Source organism: Dendrobates tinctorius, unplaced genomic scaffold (genome assembly GCF_039654945.1).
Source record: "Dendrobates tinctorius isolate UK_male_01 unplaced genomic scaffold, ASM3965494v1 ptg000154l, whole genome shotgun sequence".
In the NCBI taxonomy this organism is placed as follows: domain Eukaryota; kingdom Metazoa; phylum Chordata; class Amphibia; order Anura; family Dendrobatidae; genus Dendrobates; species Dendrobates tinctorius.
This window is the reverse complement of record NW_027361821.1, coordinates 9,932,902-9,957,167: the sequence shown is the minus strand read 5'-3', so window position 1 is coordinate 9,957,167 and position 24,266 is coordinate 9,932,902. Positions and strand designations below refer to the sequence as shown.

At 41.7% G+C, this 24,266-nt stretch overlaps 1 protein-coding gene across 8 annotated transcripts in view; it reads left to right on the top strand.

Moving 5' to 3' along the window:
• TENM1 (teneurin transmembrane protein 1) overlaps positions 1–24,266 on the top strand; it is a 1,357,925-nt gene that overhangs the window by 1,169,790 nt on the left and 163,869 nt on the right. For all 8 annotated transcript variants that reach the window (XM_073547613.1, XM_073547619.1, XM_073547618.1 and 5 more), the window contains one exon: positions 6,236–6,468. In XM_073547613.1, the coding sequence (XP_073403714.1) occupies positions 6,236–6,468 (233 nt within the window). The remainder of the gene's footprint in view (positions 1–6,235; positions 6,469–24,266) is intronic.

Below are 24,266 nucleotides of genomic sequence, written 5' to 3'. Positions count from 1 at the left end.
AGTACGACTCATGGCAGAAAGGGGTTAAAACACAAAAGTCATTATCTCAGTAAATTAGAATAATTAAGAAAAGTATTTAAAAAAGGTCCCTTAGTCTGTTTCAGTAGGCTCCACATTCATGGGGAAGACTGCTGACTTTACAGATGTCCAGAAGGCAGTCACTGACACATTCCACAAGGAGGGTTAGCCACAGAAGGTCATTGCTAAATAAGCTGGCAGTTCACAGAGTGCTGTATCCAAGCATATTAATGGAGAGTTGAGTGTAAGGAAAAATTGTGGTAGAAACAGGTGCACAAGCAACCGGGATAACTGCAGCCTTTAAAAGGATTGTTAAAGGCCATTCAAATATTTTGGGGAGATTCACAAGGAGTGGACTGCTGCTGGAGTTATTGCTTCAACAGCCATCACACACAGACGTATCCAGGACATGGGCTACAAGTGTGGCATTCCTTGCGTCAAGCCACTCATTACCAATAGACAACACAAGAAGCATCTTACCTGGGCCAAGGAGAAAAAGAACTGGACTATTGCTCAGTGGTCCAATGTGCTATCAGATGAAAGTAAATTTTGCGTTTCATTTGGAAATCAAGGTCCCAGAGTCTGGAGGAAGAGTGGAGAGGCACACAATCCAAGCTGCTTGAGGTCTAGTGTGAAGCTTCCATAATCAGTGATGGTTTGGGGAGCCATGTCATCTGCTGGTGTAGGTCCACTGTGTTTTATCAAGACCAAAGTCAACGCAGCTGTCTACCAGGATATTTTAGAGCACTTGATGCCTCCCTCTGCTGACAAGCTTTTTGGAAATGGAAATTCCATTCTCCAGCAGGACATGGCACCTGTCCACAATGCCAAAAATACCAATACCTGGTTTAAAAACAACAGTATTACTGTGCATGATTGGCCAGCAAACTCGCCTGACCTTAACCCCATAAAGAGTCTTTGGGGTATTGTCAAGAGGAAGATGAGAGACACCTGACCCAACAATGCAGACAAGCTGAAGGCTTCTATCAAAGCAACCTGAGCTTCCATAACACCTCAGCAGTGCCACAGGCTGATTGCCTCCATGCCACACTGCATTGATGCAGTAATTGATGCAAAAGGAGCCCCGACCAAATATTGAGTGCATTTACTGAACATACATTTCAGTAGGCCAACATTTCGGATTTTAAAATAATTTTTCAAGCTGGTGTTATAAAGTATTCTAATTTACTGAGATAATGACTTTTGGGTTTTCATTGGCTGTAAGCCATAATAATCAACATTAACAGAAATAACCACTTGAAATAGATTACTCTGTTTGTAATGACTCTATCTAATATATGAGATTCACTTTATGTATTGAAGAACTGAAATAAATTAACTTTATATATAAATTCCAAAAAAGAGAAACAGATTTGGCACCGCTGCACCACCGTGGTTTCTTAAACAAATCTAAAAAGACCCTTCACACACTATATGAACGCCACATACCCCAAGGAACGGGTGCTCAATCCTGAAGAAATATAACAAAATCAAATAGCATAATGAAAGAAAAAAGGATGGCACTCACCGTTACCAAAAGTAGAAGTCTTTATTTCATGGATAAAAATGCATGGGCTCGGGAGCAATGCAAAGAGTGCGGACAACGGCCGTTTCGCGCTCCTGCTCTTCAACAGGTCCTAATGGCAAGCGACAGGAGAAAGGTGCCTATAACCACACACCTGTGGAGCACCGCCTCCTGACAGCAGACATTAAAAACACTCTTACTTACCAGAGTGAATGCATAGAACATTAAAATCAACATATGCACAAACAGTTAAAAACAAAAGCAAAACTTATAAATCTTAAAGAGCACAAATTACAGTAAATTTAGAGAAAAACGGACATGTCCACCCTTTCATTCAAGCCCAATGCACCTGTTGCATTGGACCGCAGTATCCATCTAGCTTCTCTTTGCAGAAGGAGCCTGCGATGTTTACCTTTCTGACTGGATTAACCCTTTCTAAACCCCCATACCGCAAAGATTCTGCCATACCACCATGGAATTCTCTAATGTGGCTGATCAAACGGGGGACTCCTTTGCCAGATGAAATGGAATGAAAATGCTCCCTAAACGTAAAGGGGACTAATTGTTTTACCTATATAGAAAAAACCACACGGACAGAAAAGAATATATAAATATATATAAATTAGCACTGCGGTGGCAAGCAAAAAGAGGGCCCCTCTGAACTACTTCTGCCAGGTCTTTATCTCTTTCTAACAAGTGCCAGTTTTTTCTTATCACCGATCTGATCTGCTTATCCATAGGACCAAATTTAAAGCAGAAAGTAAAACGCTTAGCGTCATTTTAGCAATTCTTCTCATAATTTTTATTTTTTGGCAATACGGTGTCCTTTCCTTCTACCCATTTCCTGGCCAAATCTAAAACAGAATCGGGATACCCCCTATCAGAAAATCTTTTATGTAAATCCTGAGCCTGTCTTTCAAAGCCCTCTCTTTTAGTGTTATACCTTTTCAACCTCAAAATCCTCCCAGTCAGGGAGGGGTTAATCCTCCCAGTCAGGGAGGTAATCATCGCAGGCTCCTTCTGCAAAAAGAAGCTAGATGGATACTGCAGTCCAATGCAACAGGTGCGTTGGGCTTGAATGAAAGGATGGACATGTCCGTTTTTCTCTGAATTTACTGTAATTTTTTGCTCTTTAAGATTTATAAGTTTTGTTTTAGTTTTTAACTGTTTGTGCATATGTTGATTTGAATGTTCTATGCATTCACTCTGGTAAGTAAGAGTGTTATTAATGTCGGCTGTCAGGAGGCAGTGCTCCACAGATGTGTGGTTATAGGCACCTTTCTCTTGCTGCTTGCCATTAGGAGCACAAAACGGCCGTCGTCTGCACTCTCTGCATTGTTCCCGAACCCATGCATTTTTATCCATGAAATAAAGACTTCTACTTTTGGTAACGGTGAGTGCCATCCTTTTTTCTTTCATTGTGATATATATATATTTATTATACGTATATATCATATTAATCTCCTTCCCAGCACAAAAAGAATCCAGCAAGATGGCGGCCAACCAAAATTCTGCTGGATTCAAAAGAAATCTGTAGAGAATTTCTCAAGTCAACAGAGTTTCCATTCACTTTAATAAGGTAGGATATCATTTGGACAACCCCTTTGATGACTCAAGTTCAAGAACACAATTTGAAGCAAGAGATTTTTTTTAAAGCTAGTTACTCACCTTTCCTGGGTCCAACACTGATTCCCTAACTTTGGTCTTGTTGCCTGTTACTGTCTGCAGTGCTGACATTGACAACAATGCAGCCAATAACTGAGCTCAGCGACTCAGCCCAAGTTGTCGCCATGATCCACACTGATTTGCTGAGCCCATGGATTGTGCTGTCTACATGATATCAGCACCACAAACAATAACAAACACCGGAGCAGCAGCAGAGACTCAGTGCCGGACCCGAGGAGGATGGGTAAAGCCTAGTTTGTTTATTTTTTTTTAGAAAACTACACTTGGGGAAAAGGATTTTTTTGAACCCGGGAAATCCCTATAAAGTGCATTGTAACATGTTTTCAAGATGATTACATGTTATTGGAGTGAACTATTTAATTGAAAAGTCTGTAGTTAAAATATCTTTCAGATTTTAGTTTACTGACCTGGGAATTAGCTAAAAAGTAACAATTCATAGCTTGTTTTGTCTTGTGACCTTTTGGCTAGTGGTGAATTTCCTGCATGTTCCATGTTCACACATTTTCATTATCATACATAATGGCAAACTGCTGATTCACATTGTTAAAATTAGAAAATGTAAACCCAATGGTGAAGCAATGACTCAACGTACCATACAGCTACTAAGCACCTGACACTTTCCTACTGCTAGCAAAGATTAAAACGTTTGCCGGAAAGCAGGCCTCCTAATTGCAAGCACGTCATCTCCATGACAACATCAATCAATGCTCTGGAGTTGAAAGTAGAAATATATTTTTTTCAGCCTTATAGTCAGCCCTGAGTTACAATGTCTCCATAAACTCATGCGCATGAATTTACTAAAACGTCTTGTCTATGGTAGAATAGTTGATCTAGTTACCATAGCATTTGATCAATTGTAGTTCATTTTGAAAGTTTCAGACCTGGTTAAATAAGGATCTTCTTATGACTAGAGATGAGCGAACATCGTCAGCTCCCTCCTTATTTGGCAAGCTATAACGCTTACTGATGATGCTGCATTGGGAACCCGGATACCTGGAGCGCTCCTGATGATCAGCTGTTCGGCACCGCAGCTACATGTGTCCCAGCTGTATGACAGTCACAACACGCAGGCTCACCATGCATATGTTGTGACTGTCACACAGCCACGACACATGCAGCTGCGGCGCCGAACAGCTGATTATCGGGAGAGCTCCATGTATCCAGGTTCCCGATGCAGCTTCTTCGGTAAGCGCTATAGCGTGCCAAATAAGGAGAGAGCTGACGATGTGCGCTCATCTCTACTTATGACCACTTCAAAGAGAACCTGTCACTGGTGCCAATGATAAAACAGAGGATGGAACGGTGCTTTTAAAAAAGTCTAAGACGTGGAAATTCCTAGCCTTGTTAAAGGGTGACTTAACCACAGACTGATTACAAAATTACCTCTTGCTATCCGTAGAACTTCGTAGCTCTGTACCTTGTGTAGTGGTCACTGAGTACTGTAGTTTTTCATTCATTTACATTTAGCCAATGCTGAAGCCAATATCAGCTATATGGTGGGGGTCAAGCAAGCTATAAGGCAAAAAGTTTGCAATTATGTGTCTCTTACGCAATCTCTATAGAAATAACATGGCCATCATCCTGTACACTAACAAAAACTTGTCCTAGAATGTTTTTATACTTATAACATGTATTGTCATTTAGATAGACAGGGGGACAGCAGTGTGAGCAGCCTCTTCTTACCACCCCACCCCTAGTATCTTCAGCATGTTACAAGATAGACCAGGCAGACAGTAGAGTGAACAGTCTCTTCTTACATCAGCACCACTGGTATCTCCAGTATTAGATCAGGTAGACAGGGTGGACAGTAGTGTGGTCAGTTTCTTCTTACCTCAGCACCCTTGCTATTTCCAGTATTAGATCAGGTAGACAGAGTGGACAGCAATGTGAACAGCCTCTTCTTACCTCAGCACCCATATTATCGCCAGTATTACATCAAAAAGACAGTGTGGACAGCAGTGCAAGCAGCAGCTTTTTACCTCAGCACTACTGGTATCTCTAATATTAGATCAGTTAGAGAGGGTGGACAGCATAATGAGCAACCACCCCTGGTATCTCTTGTATTACATCAGATAGACAAGGTGGACAGAAATAAAATGAGTCTATTCTTACTTGAGCACCCCTGGTATCTCTCGTAAACAGGATTGACAGCAGTATTACCAGCTTTTCTCTACGTCAGCACTCTTGGCATCCAAGCAAATAGGTTAGACATCAGTGAGAGAGAGCAGTCTCTTATTACCTCAGCATCACTAGTATCTCCAGGATAAAATCAGAAAGAGAGGGGAGACAGCAGTGTGAGTGGTCTCTCCTTACCTCAGCACTTCTGGTATCTCCAGTATTAGATTAGATAGACAGGGTGGACAGCAGTGTGAGCAGCCTCTTTTTACCTCAGCATCCCTGTATATCCAGTATTGCATCAGTATATTGACTGGCGGCACATCTTCCTTCACATAAAGAGATAAGAGAAGCTTGCTACTGCACATGCTGAAAGATATCTGTTCTATTAACTTTCTAGAACAAGTTTCTGTCAGTGTAACAAGGTGGTGGCCATTTTAATTGTATAGTGATTACCTCCCTTGACAAAACTATCGGTATTTGCAAATTAAAGGGATTTTACAATTTATTTATATTTTTTAACTGTTTCTATTTTTTCGTACAAGCTGCGCAGGGCTGTGACATCCATCAGCTAATTTTAATTAGGAGGTGGTAACATAATCCCTACTATGATCTCTACTAAAATGGATTTAATAAATAAATGGCTTAATATGTAATACGCTTCGATCCTCATTAAAAATAAAATGATACATACATTGTGATTATTGTGATTTTAATATATCAATGGCTGATCTGATTGGACAGTTAGGTAATTTGTAAGTGATAAGAAAGCACACAAATAACAGAACATATCTAATATCACAAATATAGGACAAGTCATTATAAAGTAGTATGGTATATGTGACTGATTTATGTAGAAATGTATGTAATCTATCATATTCTCTCTTTCAGTACTAGTCCAGCACATAAATATTACTTGGCCGTCGATGCTTCTTCTGAATCATTGTACTTGTCGGATACCAATACCAGGAAAGTCTACAGAGTGAAATCTCTTTCTGAAGTTAAGGAGCTGTCAAAGAACTTTGAAGTGGTAGCTGGGACCGGTGATCAATGTCTCCCATTTGACCAAAGTCACTGTGGAGATGGGGAAAAAGCAAATGAAGCTACACTTAACAGTCCAAGAGGTAAACTGAGAGATAAAAATAAATAATAATAAATAACAATAAAAATGGTTTAAAATTCAAATGTTGGAGAAGCAATAAAATTACTATTTTTTTATCTATTTACATATATTTAATATATTAACATAAGAAAATGAAATAGTTTCTAATAGAGATGAGAAAATCTTTAATATCTTTTCTAAGATGCTCTTCATGGTTATTAAATTGTATTATCACTAGCTATTAGTGGGTCGCCCTCCCAGGGCTGTGGGGTACTCGGTACCGGGCCTGGGTCAGGGGAATGTGTCACAGCAGCAGTGACCCAGACCGTGGCCCTGGGCATCCAAGTCAGTGGCGGAATGTATATGTAGTTAATAGTTCGTGACACCACCTGTGGTGTTCGGCAAGCAAGATGCCAAGCCAGCGCTGCGTGCAGATCCACTGGGGCTGACGGTGTTCCGCAGCATAGATGGTGCAGCTCCCCACAGGCGAAGTCGCAACCCCAAGGCAGCGTAACTGCAAAAGACGAGGATAGGTGCAGGCGGCGTGAGGAATGCTGGTACCCAGATGTAGCGGCGCTGACGGTGCCAGCGCACAAATGAATGGAAGACACCAGGGCTTGCAGTTCCAAAGCTTTACTCACAGTCTGTGGTACACACTGGTGCCTGCCTCCGTGCCGTGTCCTCCGGGGCAGAGACTCAATCAACCTCCCAGGCAAGTCAGGATTCTCCTCTCCAACACTCCACCAACATGTACCTTTCCTGAACGACTCCTCTATTGCGCCTTAAGGTGTGAAGAGCTCCAGTACTGTGGTACTCTGGAGTTCCTCCTGTCAGATGTTCCTAACAACTCTACTCGTATGGCAGACAGCTGTAGCCTCTCTCAGGGACTCCCTTCTCCAGAGTCCTGGCTCTCTATTCAGTTGCTGTTGTGCCCCAAGCCTTAGATGGGAGTAGTGCATTTACAGCCAACTACTCCACCAGTGTCTGCTGCAGAACCATAAGTGTCCATACAACCTCGGGGACCGGGCCCCGGCCTTGCGCTGAGAACCTATAGGCAGGGTTCCTCTTACAACCCACGTCTCATCTCTGTTCTCCTACTCCTTCGTTCTGCACTGTTCTTTTTCTCTCTTATGGAAGCTTAGATTGCAGTTCTACATCTTTCTCCTTCTGTTCCTTTCCCGTGCCAGCTGGCTCAGATCACTGAGGCAGTTGCAGCACTCCTTCTCCTCAGACCTGTCCTCAGACTCTCCTGACTGACTGTCCTTCTCTCGCCTGACCTCCCGTCAGACTGACTTCTCAGACTGCCCTGTAATCCTACACTTTCCCACTCTTTTATATATCTCAACTCCACCCACCTCCCAGCACACCCAGTGTTCCATGCAGGGAACCACCAGAGGTGCTCTGCTACTCTCTAAGCACTGAGCCGCAATGTGGTTGTGTAGAACTACCCTGTTGTGTGAGGTGCGAGTGTTGGAGTGTGGAAAGGAATTCCCACCTTACCTGGATGGTGGGGCACTACACCTTAGGAGAAGGTGCAGTACTTCTGTGGCGACTGAGCCTCAGGGGCGCCACTTTAGCACATGTGCATCTTCAGAACACCAAAGAGTTTTCCTTTCTTATATGTAGAGTCTAAGGGGGGACGTTTATCCTTAAAGGCCTTCTTCAAGAAATTAACCAAGATAGCCATCATCACCTATGTCATGTGGAAGTGGAAACATACGCTAGGCATTCACTAGGACGGCTTGCAGCTTGCAGAATCGCAGAGCAATATGTGTCTTGACTATTAGGCTGAGGAGCAGCACTTTAAAGAAACATAACATTTCTGCTCATTCAGCTTGACAAGTTAACAATGGGACATGCACCAAAAAAATTGTGTCAACATGCAAGAAGAAAAGTCAGCTCTCATTTTTTCAGAAAAATAAAGTGGCTCAGTGAGGCCCCTTTTTCTATTGTTTAGAGCAGCATGTGCAGACACTCAGATAGGGCTTTTTTCCTCTTTTTTCTTGTCCCATTGTAAATTGTTAGGTTGAGTAAGCAAAAAATGTTATGCCTGTTCACAATTATGATCATTAAGGCTCACACTCATCTGCGTTTATAAAATCGGTTCGATGTTGGTCCTGAAAAGTTGTCATGAGAGTACAACACGATTTTTCACACATAGAATCTGTATGACAGCCATATGACATGCGTATGCAATACATTTTTAACATCAGCTTTTACATACAGAAATTCTCTGTAATTTCAAGCTAGTTTACTAACTAATAACAATCTTAGATACAGAGATGAATGGATGGATAGATATGGGATTGGTAGATAGATATGGGATAGATATGAGAAAGACAGATATGAGATAGATATGGGATAGTTAGATAGATAGATATATGGGATAGATAGAGAGATATGGAATAGATAGATAGATAGATATATATGGGAAAGATAGATATGGGATGTACATGGAATAGATAGATATGAGATAGATAGATAGATAGGTGGATAGATATGGAATAGATAGATGTCATTGAGATACAGGGCATGTGTAGTTTAGTGCACATGTATTTAGCTTAGCTAAGAATTCAATAAATTAAAGAAAAAAAATGGTGTGGGGTCCCCTTAGTTTTTCTTAACCAGCTGAGAGAAAGCCAACAGCTGGGGACTAATGGTTATAAACTGGGAAGGGGGTAATAAAAATGGAGCTTTCCAGGCTATTAATATCAGCTCACATATGTCTACTTAGCCTTTACTGGTTATTAAAATTGGGGGCCACAAAAAAAGACATTTTATCCCCTTATAATTAATAACCAGCAAAGGCTAGACAGACAGCTGTAGGCTGATATTAATAGGCTAGGAAGGGGCCATGAATATTGGCCCCCTCCCAGAGTAAGAACATCAGCCCTCAGCTGCCCAAAAAATGGCGCATCCATAAGATGTGCCCAATCTGTCACTTGGCCTCACTCTTCCCACTTGCCCTGATGTCAAGTGGGGTAATAAGGTTGGGATTATAGACACCATCCTGTTACTAACCCCTGGGCCTGATGTCCGCTGACAATACAAAGCTTACATCATCCACAACACTATTTCCCCACTTGCCACTGCACCAGGTCAATTGGGAAGAGAGAGGCTAAGCTCCAAATTTGGTGCATCTGATGGATGTGCCATTTGTGAGGCAGTTTAGGGTTGATGTTCTTAGTCTGGGAGGGGACCAATATCTATGGCACCATCACAACCTATTAATATAAGCTTGTAGCTATCTGCCTAGCCTTTGCTGGTTATTAATTAATATAGGGTACACCACGTCATTTTGAGTGGGTTCCGATTTAATAGCCAGCAAAGGCTACGTAGACAGCTGTTAGCTGATATTTTACCCTGGGAAGCTCCATATTTATTACTCCCTACCCCAGGCTTTCCCTTAGCTGGTTACTAAAAATTCTGGACCACACGCCATTTTTTTATATTCTATATACAGTATATCTCTTCTATTCTATTCTAAGAGTTGCATTGGCATAAAAACAATAGAATTTTATTATAAATAAATGTATAAAAGCATTGAAGTACAATGCAATCATGTAAGGAGACAATGAATGCAACAGAACAATGATCTATACAACAGGTACAATAAATTATGTGCACTTCAATAGTCCATATGGAGCTACAACAGCTTCCAGAAAAAATGTAATTCCCAAAATATGAGAATAATGAGGGACTATATCAAATATCATTAGCATCTAAAGCCCACAAAAGCCATACTCATGGAGTGGCATTAATATATATACACATTGTTCAGAGTATTTATGATACAAAAAATAGAAATGTGATCTGATTTTATGGCTGCATGCCATCATTTATGTAGGCATCTTTAACATTGGTTTTGATACATTTCTATTTTTGTATAATAAATACTCTGAACAATGTGTATATATATTAATGCCGCTCCATGAGTATGGCTTTTGTGGGCTTTAGATGCTAATGATATTTGATATAGTCCCTCATTATTCTCATATTTTGGGAATTACATTTTTTCTGGAAGCTGTTGTAGCTCCATATGGACTATTGAATTGCACATAATTTATTGTACCTGTTGTATTGACCGTTGTTCTGTTGCATTCATTGTCTCCTTACATGATTGCATTGTACTTCAATGCTTTTATAAATTTATTTATAATAAAATTCTATTGTTTTTATGGCACATGGTTTTCCTTCCTCTTTTGTATGATTTATGTATTTATTGGAAATGCCGCCTTTATTAGGCAATGTATAATATTATGATATTTGTTAATCACTTGGAACTAGGCTGAGAAAAGCCAGTCGGGGCGGAGCCAGACTACACTCATCTCTCCCTATAGTTACACCTGGCACTTCAAACTATATTTTCTCTGCGCCAGAGCACTTCATAGAAAAATATTCCTAGCTGCAATTGTGCATGCCAGGATCTGATGTGTGCTACCTTTGGTTAGAGAAGCATGAACCGAATGATGGGTTCCTTTTTAGTTACATTTTGAATCTACAAGTGCTTCTCACAAAACTAGAATATCATCAAAAAGTTAATTTATTTCAGTTCTTCAAAGCAAAAATTGAAACTCATATATTATGTAGAGTCATTACAAACAGAGTGATCATACTCAAGGAGGATAAGCCAAAAAAGGTCATTGCTAAAGAAGCTGGCTGTTCACAGAGTGCTGTATCCAAGCATATTAATGGAAAGTTGAGTGGATGGAAAAAGCATGGTAGAAAAAGGTGCAAAAACAACATGGATAACCGCAGCCTTGAACGGATTGTTAAGAAAAGGCCATTCAAAAATTTTGGGGACATTCAGAAGGAGTGGACTGCTGCTGAAGTCAGAGCCACCACGCACAGATATATCCAGAACATGGGCTACAAGTGTCTCATTCCTTGTGCCAAGCCACACATGACCAATAGACGATGCCAGAAGCGTCTTACCTGGGCCAAGGAGAGAAAGAACTGGACTATTGCTCAGTGGTCCAAAGTATTTTCAGATGAAAGTAAATTTTGCATTTCATTTGGAAATCAAGGTCCCAGGGTCTGGAGGAACAGTGGAGAGGCCACAATCCAAGCTGCTTGAGGTCTAGTGTGAAGCTTCCACAATCAGTGATGGTTTGGGGAGCCATGTCATCTTCTGGTGTAGGTCCACTGTGTTTTATCAAGACCAAAGTCAGCACAGCCGTCTACAAGGATATTTTAGAGCACTTGATGCTTCCCTCTGTTGACAAGCTTTTTGGAGATGGAAATTTCATTCTCCAGCAGGACTTGGCACCTGTCCTCATAGCCAAAAGTACCAATACCTGGTTTAAAAACAACAGTGTCTCACTGTGCTTGATTGGCCATCAAACTCGCCTGACCTTAACCCCATAGAGAGTCTACAGGGTATTGTCAAGAGGAAGATGAGAGACACCAGACCCAACAATGGAGATGAGCTGAGGCTGCTTTCAAAGCAACCTGGGCTTCCATAACACCTCAGCAATGCCACAGGCTGATTACCTCCATGCCACGCCGCATTGATGCAGTAATTGATGCAAAAGGAGCTCCAACCAAATATTGAGTGCATTTACTGAACATACATTTCAGTAGGCCAACATTTCTGATTTTAAAATCATTTTTCAAGCTGGTGTTATAAAGTATTCTAATTTACTGAGATAATGACTTTTGGGTTTTCATTGGCTGTAAGCCATAATCATCAACATCAACAGAAATAAACACTTGACATAGATCACTCTGTTTGTAATGACTATATATAATATATGAGTTTCACTTTTGTATTGAAAAACTGAAATAAATTAACTTTTTGAAGATATTCTAACTTTGTGAGAAGCAACTGTATAATGTTTTGGTGTTTTGGATAGTTATATTTTAGAAGTTTTCTGTACGAATGAAATGGTTGCGTTTTAACAGATCAAAACCATCAGTTGTCCTGAAAATGACATTAGTATGAATTTCCAACTTGTTCCGTGTTTGTACTCAATATCTAGATTAATATTGTAGCAATTTGCAAATCAATCCAAGAGAGGCAATTACATAAACATCACATTTTAATTAGACTTGTATAAACTTCGGAGCATAATTAACTATTCCCTGGTTGTCCAGATGTGAGAAATATGTTCATCAATAACTTAAAATCAAAGACTAAATAATCAATATTTATTTAGAACTTGAAAATCTTCCAACAAAATAATGTACAAATTCAAGTAATGCGAATAACTTCATGTGATGTAATAAATAAAGGGTAGTGCCTGGAATCCTGGAACTAATCAATGCAATAGTCTTTCCACATAAACTTTACATCCACATGTAGTGGAAATGCTGCAGATTTTCTGTTCACATTTGCTGTGAGATACAGTTGCAGTCAAGTGGATGAGATTTTAACAACTATCATCCTTAAACATGAATGTTGAGACATCTCATCCACACATAGCATGTCAATTCTTTCAACAGATATTATACTTTGCAATGCTCAAGGATGCAAGATTACTATGGAATTTGTGATCTGCAAGTGATTATTTTCTTAAAGGGGTTATTTCACTATAAGAATAACCCCAAATCAGCAAATTTTGCTGCCTGTTCTGCCCTCCAATGATCTCTCCCAACTCTGAGGAGTCACAGACTGCTCCTGCCAATGATTCTCCTGTTTCCTATGACGACATGTCGACAGAGTAGTTTCTTCTCTTCTTCTTTGCGCTGTTGACAGGGTGTCACTGCCCAAGTCCTGTTGATTGACAGCTGGCTTTCTGCTGTAGTAGGCTGAGCCGGCGTTCAATCAATGCTCTATCAACAGAGCAAAGCAGAAGAGAAGGACCTGCTCTGTTCACGTAATTACACAGAAAACATAAGAGACCACTCTTGCCCAGGAGAGATTGCTGTAGGACAACTACTTCCCACTAAGTGATTAGCCGCATAGGGAAAATTTAAAAAAAGTCCCAGAAAACCCTTTTAACAAACATTGTGTAATGTGAGATGTGTGAAATGGACAAGTTCACCTTTCCAAAATTGTCATTGATTGTAGACTTTCAGATCTAAAAATGAAATTTAATTTTTAGTCTCTTGCTTTTGTTTGGGTATTTTGAAAAAATAGTTAAGCCCCGTGGTTGTACAATCTGCTATTAAAAATAGACAGAAAAAAGTTTGTACTCTGTCGTGCTAAAGCATGACAATGTTAAATATATGAAATATGAATAGCAATACTGCTTCTGGATATTAGAAAAAATAGGAAAAAACTGAGACAATTAGCACATAATTTGGCCCATTCATGCATGACCAGCAGCCATCGACAGGACAATCTGCTATAAAAGTATACTTATCCAAACTTGTGGGGGGTTTCAGAAATAAAATATTGATATCCTATTTTTAAGATCAGTATTAAGGTTTTTCAGAAATAAAATATTGATATCCTATTCTTAAGATCAGTCATCATGTGTAATTGGTTAGGATTTGACCTCTGCCTCCAACCACTATGCCATTATTGATTATGTAAGCATGCAGGTCCTTTATACCCGTAACTGTTTCTTGTACTGCAGCTTAGCCCTATTCACTGTATCTAAAAGCCTAGAAAAGACCTGATCTGAGGAAGCTTTGCCTTTGTGGCATTGGAGCAGCATAGTGGCACTGAAGCAGGTCGGTATCGGGAGCGAACGGTGCACTCGAACGATTCAGACCGCTAAAGAACTTGTAAGGACTGTGCATGTTCTGTTACTGTTATTAGACTGCAGCAGTGGCGGTAACATAAGCAACAAGGCATAAAAAAATAAAATTAAAGAAACTTGAGAATGAAAATGATTTTTTATAACACAAAAATTGCAATTTTTTTTTTACAAGCACTTTGCAATTTTACCCATGTGAGAACATGGAAGTAACTTAAGAAAGGAATGCGTATGATAGGTGCAAAAGCAAAATCCATTTACAGCAGAGATATGGGAATGTTTGATGACCTTTTGCTTGTCGCAGCATTATCCACATAAATAAAAGCTTTTTCTGTATTGTAAAGAGATTTCATATCCCTTGGCTATGCCTTCACTTTTTTTAATCTTGAAAATGGAAGGGGGCTACACAACTATTTTAGTGCTGCATCTGCCTTCAGCTTTTTTTTGCTGCACTGTGGCATTCAACGACTTTGTGGGCATAATATGGCCTCATTCAGGTGACTGCTGGAGGTTCCCACACAGACAGGTTGTCCAGGACACAGCTGTGCAGGGAACGCGACTATATTGGAGGCTATATTGTTCTGACCAACATTGATGAATCTCTTACGACACTAAAATCTGATGAAACTAAAGAAAATCAGCAATGAAACTCAGCCCATTTTTCTCGTACATCAAAAAACCTGACATCTGAGTGAAGCCTAAGGCATAACAAAGGCAGGATACTTCAGATCCTAAACCACTTTCAGCATACTCCTATAACTTACACACAAGTAGCAGATGGGAAAGCACTTGAGCAGGTTCGGTGCTTAGCACATCCACTTTTGGCGGAATATGGAATCAATAGCATTTTCGTGAACGATGCTTTGTTTTTGGAGCTGCAATTGCTCCAGAGGGAACCAAGCATATGATAGCAGCATTTCTGGGAATCATAGCTGTGCCCCTGAGTTCAATTCCAAGACCAATTTTATGAGACTTTTACAACAAAGCACTCAATTATCAAAGTCCTAATTAGTACTAAACAATTTCCCTGGTTACCTGAAAACATGACCCGAGCTCTAGGTCGTGTTTTAGATTTAGCTCTAGGGAGCCAGTCATTGCTCAATAGATTATTCCAAAGAATAAAGGTGATTTCAATTAGCCATGTAAATGATAACATATTTAATAAGGTAATGATATCAGGTGAATTTTTAGCAACCAGTTCAACCAAAAATACATCGTAAATTCCATTGGATCACTAGTCAATATTTCTGTATGAATATCTGCCCTATTGGAACACTATTTATCTGCCTACAAGTTTGAGCGTTATTACAGATTAGAAATACTTGTTTTATTACTTTGTTCACTATACTTTAATAGAGCAAATGCCAAAACAAGAAAGAAGAGGTTAGTGTGCAACTTAAGCAAGGACTAAACGGCGACTTAGGCCATGACAGCCGTTATGCAACTGAAGGTCATTCAGTGCTCTACTGTTTGCAACGCTGTACCGCCAAAAGAAAGTTGCAAAAAAATCAAAATCGGTTGCAGTCGCGATAGGGTAGGTGTCACAATATGGTGTAATTCTCTTGTTTAGAGCCGCGTTGTAGCAGTAGCACCGAGCAAACTACGCTCATGCAGTAGTTGTAATGGACAAAGTCGCTATGTAGATCTAACCCCATAAGGATGAACATCTGACTAGCACATGTGATCCAAGGGGTGTGAAGATATTTGCCATATACCAAGTATAGTGCTCAGCATAAATGAGAAAACTCACTTTCAAAAGTATGATTTTATTTAATATCGCACTGAACACAAAAACAATATCTAAAATTATGAGAAGACGGAGCTTCATAAAACATTTTTTTAGCCCAAAACATGAAAGTAAGGTTAATGATATAACTTTCATTATAAAATATTCAGTTTCACTGAAATTAGTTGATGTAAAAATGAGCACAGATCAAAAACTACCACATCTAGTGTTTTGTATCACCTCCATGATGTTTAAGGACAGCGCCAAGTCTTCTAGGCATGGAATGGACGAGTTGGTGATACAGTGCAACATTTATTTTTTTCTGTTCTTCAAGAATGACCTTTTTAGTTTCTGTATGGAGAATGATGCTCAACATGTCTTTTCAGAATATCCCGTAGGGGTTTGATTGGGTTCAGATCAGGAGACACTTGGCCACTTGGACAGCATGTCCAGTGTCGGCATGTGACCACAGCTTTGCAAATTTGGGTCTGGCTGCTTATTTCAATAGCTAATGTAAGTTTAGGAAACAAATATATATATATTTTGTGACGCAACAGCGATCTCGCCTGCGATCTCTCTACATGTGACACGCAGCAGCGACCGGCCACCCTGCTGGATATCGCTGATCGTGCAGGAATGCCCTGGGCCATTTTTTTCGGCGGCGGCGTCCCGCTGGCCAGCACGCATCGCTGTGTTTGATTGCTGGATCATTGCCGCGTCGCTGAAGAGATCTGACTGTTTGGCAGCTTACTAGGGATCATTTAGCACCGCACCAACGATCCCTACCAGGTCGTATCGCTGTCGGGATCGCTGGTGCGTCGCTAAGTGAAACGGGACCCTAAGGCTAAGTTCGCACTAGGCGTTTTTGCTGCATTTTTCATGCTAATTTTCAGCTCCATTTTACAATACCAGAAAAGCCTAGGAAATTTCAGAAACCTAATGCACACACATTTTTTTGTCATCAGTTGTTTGTGCTTTCCATGCTTTTTTGGATATAGAGCATGTCACTTTTTTTCAGCATTTTTCACCCATTGACTTGAATGGGTGGTGAAAAAATGCTGAAAAATGCACCAAAAACTCAGGTATCATGTTTTGTTGAGTTTTTGTGCCAAAACCTGATTCTATAGAATAGGACTTTTTTTTTCCAACACTAAACTTTATCAGCATGCACAAGAGACAAATATAGCATGGCAAAACCACTGCAAAAAAAAAAGCATCAGAATACCGCAAAAAATGCAAGGAAAACCTGTTTTTTTCTGCAGCTTCTTTGCTGCCAAGAGACCAGGTTTTGATGAAGAAAAAAAATGCTGAAAAAATGCATGGTGTGTACTTACCTTTAGAAGCCTTATTTATGCAGGACAAGTTTAATTTTTTATTGGTACCATTTGGGGGCATGTGTGAAAATGTGATAGCTTTTTCTAATATCTTTTGTGAGATTAGGTGACATAATAATAGCAATTCTGGCAATTTTTCTTTTCTTGCTTTATAGTGTACATTGGGCAGGATGAGCAGCATGTTTATTTTATAATTTGGGTCATTGTAGACATGCTGATACCTAAAACATATTGTGAATTTGTATTTTATTGTTTTTTTTCAATAACATTCATTTTTAATATGTTTTTTTTTTGTATTTCCATATTGTAAGAGCTGTAATTTATTTTTCTTAGCTGACAGAGCTGTGCGAGGGCTTATTTTTGGCATGACGATCTGTAGTGTGTATTTCTATTATTTTGTGGGTCGTGAGACTTTTTGATAGCTTTTTAAGTGAAATGATCATAAAACTGCTATTCTGGTTTTGTTTTTTTCTTTGCTTCCTTTTATGCTGTATATTGGGCAGGATAAATAGCAAGCTTATGTTATGGCTTTTCACTCAGTGATCGAGCAATAGCAATTCTGACTTTTCTTCTTTTTACAATGTTCACTGGGAAAGCAAGTGACAAGCAGCATTGATACGAGATTGGCAGTGACACATATGTGTAGTTTTCTGTTTTCCTTTTTTTAAGTAATAGAGGAAAAATGGCTATTTAGGTTTTTACATTTTTTTTGCTAAGTACATATTTATGACTTTGCTGTGTAGCACGTAAAAACCTACACAGGGAAAGTAAAAGAATCTCATGACCTAGAACTTTTCTCTCTCTTCCTTTACACTGGCTAAAGTCAAAGTGTGACCTGGTCATTTTAAAAAGAATCCGTCAGCAGGTTCTTTCTATGTAATCTGATAGCAGCATGATGTAGAGTCAGAGAGCCTAATTGCAGTGATGTTTCACTTATTCGAATGCTTTGTGTGGTTTTGATAGAATCCCTATTTTCTCTGTAAATGCAGCAGTGGTCAGAATTCTGAGCTCTGTATAACCCCGCCCATGTTGGATTGATTCCTGTTATACACACCGTCCCTCTTTATTGCTTTGCTGTCTGAGATGCCCATTTTTCTTCACTTTTATTTTCAAAAAAGATTTTGTGAATTTTTAATTTTTCTCGTTTGTTGAGCTGGTTCCACACCTATTTTTCTCATTCAACTTCAATGCAGTGCTCCTCCCGGATTGGAATAGCATCTCAGGAGTGAGATGAATTTTTTTTTTATTATTATTCATAACCCCGTCCACACCACTGATTGGCAGGTTCCTGTGTACACTGTAAGCAAGCACTGGTGGGGGTGGAGTTATGTAGATAAGTCTAACTGGTCTGCATGTGAAACCTAGTCAGGCAGTGATAACCTCCTGCTGGTAAAGCACTGATTGCATTGAAACTAAGGACCCCATCACACATAGCGATCTGTTGTGTTGTGACACAACAGCGATCTCACCAGTGAGATCGCTGTGTGTGACAGCGATCAGCGACCGGCCTCCCTGCCAGTATCGCTGATCGCTGCAAGAAACCTCTGGACATTTATTTCGTTGCTGATCTCCCGCTGGCCAGCACGCATCGCTGCGTGTGACAGGCGGGAGACCAGCGATCAGCTGGTAACTAACGTACACATCGGGTATCCAAGGGACGCGCGTCGCTTAGATACCTGATGTGTACGTTAGTTACCAGCGAGTTACAGGTGCCGACGCCGCCTCACGCTGGGGACCAGGAGCCCGCGGAGTGTGTACCTGCCGCCGCCTGTGCCGCACGCTGGGGACCAGGAGGCAGCAGGACGCCGCCAGGAGAGGCCGGGGATGCAGGCGCACCCTCTGCTGGTGGAGGACTGGAACAGCAGGTACACTTGTCCGCTGCTCCCTGGCTCGCTCCTTCACCATGGCGTCAGCGTGCTGATCACTGGTGAAGCTGCCTGTTTGACAGCTCACCAGCGATCACATAGCGACTTACCAGCGATCCTGACACGTTGATATCGTTGTTGGGATCGCTGGTAAGTCGGTATGTGTGACTCCAGCTTAAAGCAAGCTGCTGAGCACGGGAATAATCCCTGAAATCAGACTCTCTGCTCCTGCGTCTTGCTGCTCTCAGATTAAATGGCAATAATCTACTGACAGATTCCCTTTATCAGGATCTTTATCAGTCTGCATCCAGGGCTTGTTTTAAATAATAGACTGCCGCAATCCAGCCCAAGTTATCATGGGTTAATGTGAGAGTCAGGAGTGCGAGATGCAGACACATTCGGTTCCCACTTTATAACTTGATATATGAAATTAGGTTCAGTCTACAGGTGCCATTGTACTCTAATTTTAAAGCTAAATATCTGAATCTGCTGTAGCTGCAATCCAGGCAGGAATATGGCCGTTAGTAGCCAGGATGTATCTTACATATCCATGACAACTGGGTTGCTACTGTGATATGGATTTGGCAAGGGTTAAAAATGCACATATGGAATTTGGCTCCCCTGACCTAGTTGTGCTATCAGGTACAATTCTCATAAAGACATTAATACACATACAGCAATCTGCAGCCTCACAACCTCCTTTGCATGGTGGTTCCCCGGCCTTGTATGTAATCAGGAATAAATAGAAAAAAAGAGCCTTACATAAAAGTAGCAGATCTTTCTGTGGGTGCTGTTTTTGCTCTCAATAGAATGAAATAACTACTTTTGTATAAGCAGGTGTTCAATAGTTTTATTGTGGAAAACTCGAACAGACATCCATTGTCGTCTGAGCGCAGACTAACTTATGTAAAAACAGGAAGTTTTGTGTCCATGCATGACTTATTCTCTTCACCTGCTCCGCTCCTCTCCCACCAGTAACCTTTGCAGTGACTTATAACTTGTGCAGAGAAAATTGACCTCCTGTTTCTAAATACAGTAGAGCTTAGATGGATTCAGCTAGTCAGTTTTTAATCACATGATGTCATAGACCTAGCGGAAAAGAGAATAGTTAGCTGGGTAGAAAGGCAAAATGAGCAATTGTAAGTACACAGGGCTGTATAGTAGGAAGACTGCAATAAATTAAGAGCATAAAAACTTTGATGGGAGGAGGGATTCTTTACTATATCTGATCCCTCTCTTTAAGGATAATAATTGACTTAAGATCAATTCCTTCCAATATTATAATGCACTTTTGAATTGCGAAATCTCCAGTATTACTCCTATGATAAATCTAGAATGCTGTACTTCTAGGACACTAATAAATATTTTGCAGCTAGTATGTAATATCAGCCTATAAAAATATAAATACATATAATTATACAGTAGGACGTTGCAGATCAATATTCAAATAATATCACTGCAGGTAATATTTTATCCTCATAAATAAACCAATCTAATGCCTGTTCTCAACTGCAACCATTAATTTCTCATTTGCCCTCAGCTAGATAGTAAAGGGAGAAAAATCTGATAGTGGAGAGCCTAAAAGATATAAACAAAATCTCTTCAAAATCTGTACAGACTGCGAATGGTGCATCCTTTTGTATTCTTTTTGTAACAATAGCTTATCCCAGTTCCCTCCTCTTATTGGAGTGCTTACTATGAGAATTGTTTTGAATTAAATCTCTTCTGTGTGTCCCCTATGTGTCTCAAGTATATAACAAGAGAGGGTAGTCTCTTTACCTCTCTGAATATATCCAATATGGTTTCAGATTACTTCTCACATCCTTATTAGTTTTCCCTTCATAATGATGTGGCAAGATAGATAGCACCCTTCGTCTAGCAATGGGCAAACTCCCTATTCTTGAAAGCTTGACCTGTATAAGTGTAACAAGTTGGCACAGGGTGGTAGTCGAGGTCAAGTCCACTAAGCAACAGTCATTGAGCTCTCCGGCACCTTGCACATGAAAAAACAAGTGAAATCCCAGTTCTGTGGTACAGTCAGTTACCTTCAGCACACGTTCACTTCGGTTGCAGGGGACATGATCTCAGGAAACACCACAAGCCACAGTTCTGTTCCAACGGCAAAACTTAACTGAACACGGTGCAAACAAGCTAATGTTTCCTGCACTCTCCCTGCAGCCTCTGTATGTTGCATGCCACCAGCTCTTATCCTGATCCCGAACCCCATACTTCTCCTGGGGTTGATCCCACAGAGCCAGTGTCCATCTACGCTACCCGACAAGGTAGGGCAGCTTTTATCCCCATGACCGGGGAATCTGTCCTCACTATGGCACAGGTCTCGCCCTGGCCAAGCCTGCCCGAGCTCTGCTCTAAAAGCAGGAAGTCCCTTCCCTAAGTCCCTGGGGCTTTGCACTGTCCCCCTTTTAACTCCTCCCAACTGTTTAACCCTTAGTACTCTATCCCTAAGTTAAAGAAAACATTTTGTATTACAGTACTAAACATCATATATATAAAAACATTGGTAATCCGCACGTTGCATCAATAAAATGTTAGGAAGCTGCCCCTACCACCTCTTTACTCTCCTCCCTCCTAAAACATGATTGTCTCCGACCATAATAGCTCCTGTAGATTTTGACAATGGTCAGCACTTATACAAGATTAGAAAGTTAATACAGTAAGAAAGTTAATAGTCTTTTTTCCAAAATACTTCTTGTGGCTCAACCGTGACCTCAACTCCACTCGTCTGGAGTCACGGAACCAAAAAACAGTTCAAGTTCCTTTTGCAATGAGTCCATGAGTCCAACTGACTCCTAGGGTCATCCACCTAAGGTACCAAATACCAACAGTTCAGAGATACCACATAGTATCAGTTTGGGTCCATAGTCCAGCCCTTTCTTGCCCCAGGTATCCAAACACAAGACACCAGCAAGAACAAACATACTAGCCTGGTGGCCAGCTCAGCAGCAGTTCATATAGTCCCAACATGGCTTGCTCCTCGGGTTCTCCTGTACAGATCTCTCCCCCTCCCTCCTTTGAGCAGATCACGGTCCTTTAAATACTGATGGGCTGCTTTTAACAGGGGACAGTCCAGGGTTAAAGGAAAGGTAAAGTTCAAGGTTAAAAACAGTTCAGTTCTTATAGCAGCTGCACACATAGTCCATAATGATTAACCCTTGTGGGGTTTCAGCCCCATTATCCAGCAAGGGATGCGCAAATGTGTGCAAAGAAACTTGGAGGAGAGGGAAAACAAGAAAAAGTCCTTCAACTGTGACTGTAAGGGTCACCACTGACACCCAGTCCTGGTGCCATATAGGGCTCACTGCCCTTTCAGAGATGCAGAACAGTCCCTCTTATCTAGCAGGTGCATCCAGCACAAGACATTTTTTCCTTTCCAAAACAGGACAAAATCAGTTGATGCACAGCCGCTGATGAGAGTAATGTGTCACATGTGAGCCCTGCACCACAATGTATGTGTGAGTGAAGGATCCACTGCAGGAGGAGTCTCTGCAGTTTCTCCTACTCCTTGCACCCTCCAGCGGTGGTCCCATGGCTACCAGAACTTCCTGCTCTGGTGGATCAACTGTGGCTGCCACATTCTGTCCAGGCACCGCTTCCTCCTGGCTAGCTGCAGGAGTTGTGACTATTGTAGTCAGCTACTCATCACGTCGGACTGCACATGCCTGCCATTCCTCGGGCTGGAGACCATCTTGATGGACACCGCATATAGCCCCCGAGGTCCCTGCTCCTTAATAAATGACACCCGGTCCCATACTTATACGGGACCGTCACAGCGAATAGACCCGGCATAGATCTTCTCCCGAGTCTCAGGCTCGTAGATGAAGCCATATCCCCGGGTGGGATGCAAGTACTTGATGTACCCATGGGTCATCGAGTCTGACATAGCTCCCCCGCTGGAGTGTTGTAACTCCCTCACAATTCGGCATTCACGCCGCCTCTTCTTACTTATCACCCCCTGGATCCACCGGCCCTCCTCAGGAAAATGCACTCTGGACTTCTCCAGGTATGCATCTTAATAATCAACAGGAGTCGGCAAAGATGGCGGGGCCACTGGAGGTGAGGGGGCAGGAGACGATGTGGTGTTCTGGTCGGATGCGGGTTCCCTACTCACCGCTGCTGTGCCCGGTGATGATCTTTACATGCAAACGCATGAGCCAGCAACTATGGTCACTACAACCCCTCTCAGTACAGCCTCCAAGGTCTTTCAGGCTGGTTCCGGTTCTGCCAGTCCCGCAATACCCTCGTCCTCGACAGCCTGCTTTACCGACAGTCAAAATGGGTGCCACTCCTCCCACTCGTTCCTCCATCAGGTCTCGAAGTGCAGGCCTGTCTCCACCCGGGCCACAGATCGTTTCCAGTCCTGGCATCCGATGCCGCTGCAGAAGGACATGCTTTGCCTCTGCATGTTATGGCAATGGCGTGTCCTCTTCCGACATGCTCTCGTCCTTCTGGGCTTCTCTCGCTGATGGGCAGAGTTGCTTCCGACTGCTCCATTTGTTTCCTTACATCCTGCTATAACGACTGAAGATTCTTCTTTGCCTGCACCCATTTCAGGCGGGCAGTAATCACAGTGGGATGTGGCCTCGACTCAGGCCATGGCCTCCTTCCTTATGTCGGCAGTTTTTTTCTAGGACACCCACGAAATGTGGCACTACCCTCCATTTTCGTGCCACTGATTGTCTCCTTCTCAACAGTGTTTGGCGCCATCTTGTCTCTCTTCAGTCAACAAGTCCTGGGAATCTTTTCCACCAGTCCTGTAGCTGCAGGACTTCTGGATTCGATCCTGCCGACTACACCAAATGTAACAAGGTGGCACGGGGTGGTAGTCATGGGCGAGTCCACTAAGCAACAGTCAGTGAGCATCCCGACACCTTGCACATGAAAAGACAAGTGAAATCCCAGTCCTGCAGTGAAGTCAGTTACCTTTAGCATATGTTCCCTTCGGTTGCAGGGTACATGATCTCAGGAAACACCACAAGCCACAGTTCTGTTCCAACGGCAAAACTTTACTGAACACGGTGCAAACAAGCCAATGTTTCCTGCACTCTCCCTGCAGCCTCTGTATGTTGCATGCCACCAGCTCTTATCCTGATCCCGAACCCCATACTTCTCATAGGGGAGATCCCGCAGAGCCAGTGTCGTTCCACGCTGCCCGATAAGGTAGGGCAGCTTTTATCCCCATGACTGGGGATTCCTCTTTCCTCGATATGGCACAGGTCTCGCCCTGGGCA